The sequence below is a fragment of the Prionailurus viverrinus genome, chromosome C2 (assembly GCF_022837055.1).
Source record: "Prionailurus viverrinus isolate Anna chromosome C2, UM_Priviv_1.0, whole genome shotgun sequence".
In the NCBI taxonomy this organism is placed as follows: Eukaryota; Metazoa; Chordata; class Mammalia; order Carnivora; family Felidae; genus Prionailurus; species Prionailurus viverrinus.
This window is the reverse complement of record NC_062569.1, coordinates 81,938,216-81,944,068: the sequence shown is the minus strand read 5'-3', so window position 1 is coordinate 81,944,068 and position 5,853 is coordinate 81,938,216. Positions and strand designations below refer to the sequence as shown.

Here is a 5,853-nt window from a genome sequence, read left to right as displayed (position 1 = left end):
GTCCGGGATCCCCAAGACCCCCAAGGGACCCCCGACCCGGAGAGCCTGACTGGCCACGGTTAGTGTCTGTTTGTTCTGTCTTTTCTGTGTGAGCTCATTTCTGGAATTCTGGTAGTGCCCGACGTGGTCTAAGTGGACGACGCACTGGAGGACCACGGGCCGGGAGTTTCGGAAGACGTTCCGATTCTCCCTTCTGGAGGGACGTGGAATCCCCTCATCTGTTTCGGAGGGACGTGGAATCCCCTCAAAGGTCTGAGACGAGGCGGGTCGCCCCCGCTGGGCGGCGTGAGGCTGTCGTCTTTGGAGGGACGTGGAATCCCCTCATCAGTTTTGGAGGGACGTGGAATCCCCTCATCGGTTTTGGAGGGACATGGAATCCCCTCAAAGGTCTAAGCTAGCTTTCAGTTTTGCTTCCATGGAGTTGGAAGACTTTCTAGGGGCCCTCTGTTTGTTTTTGTGTTTCTCTGTTTTGCTTTGTGGACTTACTGGACGGACGTTATGGGACAGACTCGGACTACTCCTCTAAGTATTATGATTGATCACTTTAAGGATGTGAGGGGAAGAGCTAACAACCTCAGTGTGGAAGTCCGAAAGGGTCGGTTGCAGTTTTTTTGTTCTAGCGAGTGGCCAACTTTCAATGTCGGATGGCCACCAGAGGGGAACTTCGACCTCCCTACCATCCACCGAGTCAGGAGTATCATCTCTCAGCCTAAGATGGGCCATCTTGATCAGCTCCCTTACATTATCACTTGGCAGGACCTTGTAGAAGACCCACCCTCTTGGCTTAAGCCCTTCCTAACCCTGCTCCCTCCGGAGCCAAAACCCATTCTTGCTTTGCAGGAGACAGAGAAGAGGAAACGTCTTACCCAGCCTTCAGCACCCCTCTACCCTGTCTTACAGGGGGGTACTGAAGAAGAATTAATTTTTCCTCCCCCGTATAACCCCTCTAGGATGCCGGAAGAACACCATCCTCCCCCTCCGGGGGAGGCAGACGCTGTTCCGAGAGCGGGAGGCGGAAACGCTCCAGGGGGAAGCCCGCCCTTTACCAGACAAAGGGCTCAGAGGGGGCAATCTGCCTCCGCCGCCGACTCTACTATTCTGCCCCTGCGAGCCACAGGACCCCCAGACGCAGAGGGGAATCAGCCCCATCACTATTGGCCTTTCGCCACTAGTGACCTCTACAATTGGAAAGCTCAGAATCCTAAGTTTTCCGAGAAACCGGCAGGGCTTATTGATTTATCAGACTCTGTTCTTTTTACCCATCAGCCCACGTGGGACGATTGCCAGCAGCTTTTGCAGGTCCTGTTCACGACTGAAGAAAGAGAAAGAATCCTCAATGGGGCCCGAAAACTAGTTCCGGGCGCAGAGGGGAATCCCACCACCAACCAGGCTCAGATAGATGCCTCCTTCCCCTTAACTCGGCCCCAGTGGGATTTCAACACGGCAGAAGGTAAGGAGAGGCTCCGGGTCTACCGCCAGACTCTAATGGCTGCTAGAAAGCCAACCAATTTGGCCAAGGTAGGAAATGTACAACAGGGAAAAGATGAATCTCCAGCTGCCTTTTTAGAACGGATCATGGAGGCATTCCGTACCTATACCCCCATGAATCCAGAGGCTCCGGAAAGCAAGGCAGCTGTTATCATGGCCTTTGTAAACCAATTGGCCGTAGACATTAGGAGAAAATTACAGAAAATAGATAGACTAGGAGAAAAAAGTCTGCAGGACTTACTGGTGGTAGCCAAAAAGGTATATAATAACCAGGAGCCTCCTGAGGACAAGCAGGCTCGTGCCATGGCGGCTGCCAGCAGTAAGCAGACTCAAGACCTGGCCAGAATACTACTAGCTATCACTGCTGACTTCCCCGAGGAACGAGACCGCCGTCTCCAGCAGCTGGCAGACGACACAAGAAAAGGTAAAAGCACCACCAAGAGGGGGAAGCAGAGGCTGCAGAAGGATCAGTGCGCATACTGCAAGGAGATAGGGCATTGGGCCCGAGATTGTCCAAAAAGGGCCGGCGGGAAGGGAAACAAGACTGATCAAGTAAAAGTCCTAGAGCTGGATGAACTAAATGATTAGGGGAGTCAGGGTTCAGACCCTCTCCCCGAACCCAGGGTAACTCTTAAAGTGGAGGGGACCCCTATTGACTTCTTGTCGACACCGGAGCACAACATTCGGTCCTCCGCACCCCACAAGGAAAACTAGCCAACAAGAAGTCCTGGGTACAAGGGGCAACTGGTATGAGCCAGTATTCATGGACTACCCGAAGAACAGTAGATTTGGGAATGGGCCGGGTATCCCACTCCTTTATGGTAATACCAGAATGCCCCTACCCACTGTTAGGATGGGACTTAGTGACCAAGATTGGAGCTCAGATAACTTTCAGACAAGGGGGGCCTCAGGTCACCGATGGCAAGGGCCACCCCATCCAGGTCCTGACCATGAAACTGGAGGATGAATACCTCCTCCACCAGGAGGTGCTCCCGAGAGAGGATAATATAGACAGATGGCTACAAGAATTCCCCTCGGTTTGGGCAGAGACAGGGGGGATGGGACTAGCCGCTCATAGGACCCCAGTCCTGGTAGAGCTCAAGCCAGGAGAGAGTCCGGTAAGGATCAAACAATACCCCATGTCTCAGGAGGCCCGGAAGGGGATCCAGCCACACATCCGGAGACTACGAAGCCTAGGGGTACTAGTTCCTTGCCAGTCTGCCTGGAACACCCCCCTACTGCCGGTCAAAAAGCCTCACACAAATGACTACCGACCGGTACAAGACCTCCGGGAAGTAAATAAGAGGGTCGCGGACATACACCCAACTGTTCCCAACCCATATACTCTCTTGAGCTCCTTAGCGCCCTCCAGGGTCTGGTATACTGTACTAGATTTAAAGGACGCCTTCTTCAGTCTGCCGTTGGCACCCCAGAGCCAACCCTTGTTCGCCTTTGAGTGGCATGATCCGGAGGAGGGCTACAGTGGACAACTCGCCTGGACACGGCTACCTCAGGGATTCAAAAATTCACCCACCATCTTCGACGAGGCACTACACGAGGACCTGGGTGAGTACAGAAGGGAGCACCCTGGCCTCACCCTTCTACAGTATGTAGATGACATCCTGATTGCTGCTGACACTGCCAAAGACTGTGAGCGAGGGACCCAGGACCTGCTGGCTACCCTGGGGGCCTTAGGATACCGGGCATCCGCGAAGAAGTCTCAGATATGCAGGGAGAGGGTAAGTTACCTGGGATATATCCTGGAGGGCGGACAGCGGCGGTTATCAGAGGCCAGAAAAGAAACTGTCCTAAAGATCCCTACTCCCACCTCCCGAAGAGAAGTGAGGGAATTCCTAGGATCAGCCGGCTACTGCCACCTCTGGGTTCCAGGTTTTGCTGAGATCGCCAGGCCCCTATATGAAGCTACCAAAGAGGGGAAAACATTTAAATGGGCTGAAAAAGAAGAAACTGCCTTTAATCAGTTAAAAAGGGCCCTCCTAAGTGCCCCAGCCCTGGGCCTACCGGACATTACGAAGCCCTTCCACCTCTTTGTAGACGAACATAAGGGAATAGCAAAAGGAGTTCTAACTCAAGCCTTAGGCCCCTGGAACCGTCCAGTGGCTTACCTGTCTAAGAAACTAGACCCAGTGGCTGCCGGCTGGCCGCCATGCCTAAGAATTATTGCGGCGACAGCACTCCTAGTCAAGGATGCAGACAAACTGACCCTAGGACAGGAGATCTGGATCACGACCCCACACGCCATTGAAGGTGTCCTGAAACAGCCTCCGGATAGATGGATGAGCAATACACGTATGACTCATTACCAGAGCCTCCTACTCAACCCTCCACGAGTGCGGTTCCACCCCAGTGCAGCCCTCAATCCCGCAACCCTGCTGCCTGACCCTGACCTAGGTGCTCCATTACATGACTGTGCGGGAATCCTGGAACAAGTACATGGATTCCAGACGGACCTGACCGACCGGCCCCTCCCCAATGCTGAGGCTACTTGGTTCACTGATGGCAGCAGCTTTGTGCGAGACGGACAAAGGTATGCGGGTGCAGCGGTGGTCACTGAAACTGACACCGTATGGGCGGAGGCTCTACCCACCGAACGTCAGCCCAGCGAGCAGAGCTCATAGCCCTCACCAAGGCGCTGATGCTGGGAGCTGGAAAATGGCTCAACATCTACACAGACAGCCGTTATGCATTTGCCACAGCTCATATTCATGGGGCAATTTATCAGGAGAGGGGATTACTGACGGCAAAAGGACGGACTATAAAAAATAAGCAGGAGATAGTTAACCTACTTACGGCCTTATGGCTTCCTGCCAAGCTAGCCATTATCCACTGCCAAGGGCACCAAAAAGCTGATAACCCAGTAGCTAGAGGTAATCGAAAGGCTGACCAGGCAGCCAAGGCAGTAGCCCTTACTCCAGTCCCCACCATGACCATACAACTACCAGACCCGGGAGACCCAGTTTTACCAGACCAGCCCAAGTACTCCCAGGAGGAGTTACAGCGGATCAAGAAACTCCCCATGGCCCAGGAGATAAAGGGATGGTGGTATACACCTAACAAGGAACTCGTGTTGCCAGACCAGCTCGGAGCCTCAATATTAGAGCACATGCATCGGTCTACTCACATGAGGGCCCGAAAATTAAAAGACTTAATCCGACATGCCGGAATTAAGATTCACCAACAGGACACCAAAATAGAGCAAGTTGTATCTGCCTGCAAGACCTGCCAACTCACCAACACGAGGGCCACATCAAATAAAAAAGGAACCAGGCTCAGAGGCACCAGACCGGGAGCCCAATGGGAAGTCGACTTCACTGAAGTCAAACCAGGAAAGTATGGTTTTAAATATCTTTTAGTATTTACAGACACCTTCTCTGGCTGGATGGAGGCATACCCAACCAAGCATGAAACGGCTCAGACGGTGGCTAAGAAGCTACTAGAAGACATCTTACCCAGGTATGGTTTTCCTGCCATGGTAGGATCGGACAATGGACCAGCTTTTATCTCGCAGGTAACACAGGCAGTAGCCAAGGCGGTGGGGGCAAACTGGAAATTACATTGTGCTTATAGGCCCCAGAGCTCAGGACAGGTAGAAAGAATGAATAGAACCCTAAAAGAGACCCTTACCAAATTAACCATGGAGACTGGCGGGGACTGGGTGACTCTCCTACCATACGCCCTTTACCGGGTTAGAAACACTCCTTACACTCTGGGTTTTACTCCCTACGAGATCATGTTTGGCAGGCCACCCCCTGTTATTCCCAGCCTTCGAGCTGAACTTATTGCTGAGTTTAAAGATCAAGAACTTTTTCTTTCCTTGAGCGGGCTCCAGAGGGCTCACGAGGACATTTGGCCGCGCCTCCGTGCCATCTACGAGGCTGGCCTGATCCCGACACCTCATCAGTACCGGCCGGGAGACTGGGTCTACGTCAAGAGGCACCACCGAGAGACTCTCGAGCCGCGCTGGAAGGGACCCTACATCGTGGTGTTGACAACCCCCACCGCTCTCAAGGTAGACGGCATCGCGACCTGGGTCCATCACACCCACGCCCAGCCAGCGGACCCCTCCTCGATCCGGAAGGACGTTGTCACGTGATGGGCCATCAGTCGGGACCAACACAACCCGCTCAAGCTCAAGCTACAGCGCATTCGACCCACCTAATATTGGTAACTCTGTTAACTCTGCTTGTCATTGCTCATACGCCCCCCAAAACTCACCTGGCAGATCATAGACACCAGCTCGGGGACAATACTTAATCAGACCTCCCAGAGCCACCCCAGGGACACTTGCTTCCCAGAACTTTGCATAAACCTCCAAACTCTGTTCCCCTTGTCACCATAAATGCA

The 5,853-nt window shown here is 53.2% G+C and overlaps 1 protein-coding gene across 1 annotated transcript; it reads left to right on the top strand.

Annotated features, from left to right (window-relative positions):
- The first annotated feature begins 498 nt into the window (after positions 1–498).
- LOC125174474 (uncharacterized) lies at positions 499–5,602 on the top strand. The gene is given in 4 exon segments (XM_047874003.1): positions 499–2,146; positions 2,149–4,095; positions 4,098–4,465; positions 4,538–5,602. Coding segments are annotated over 4 exon segments (5,028 nt in total).
- The last annotated feature ends 251 nt before the right edge of the window (positions 5,603–5,853 follow it).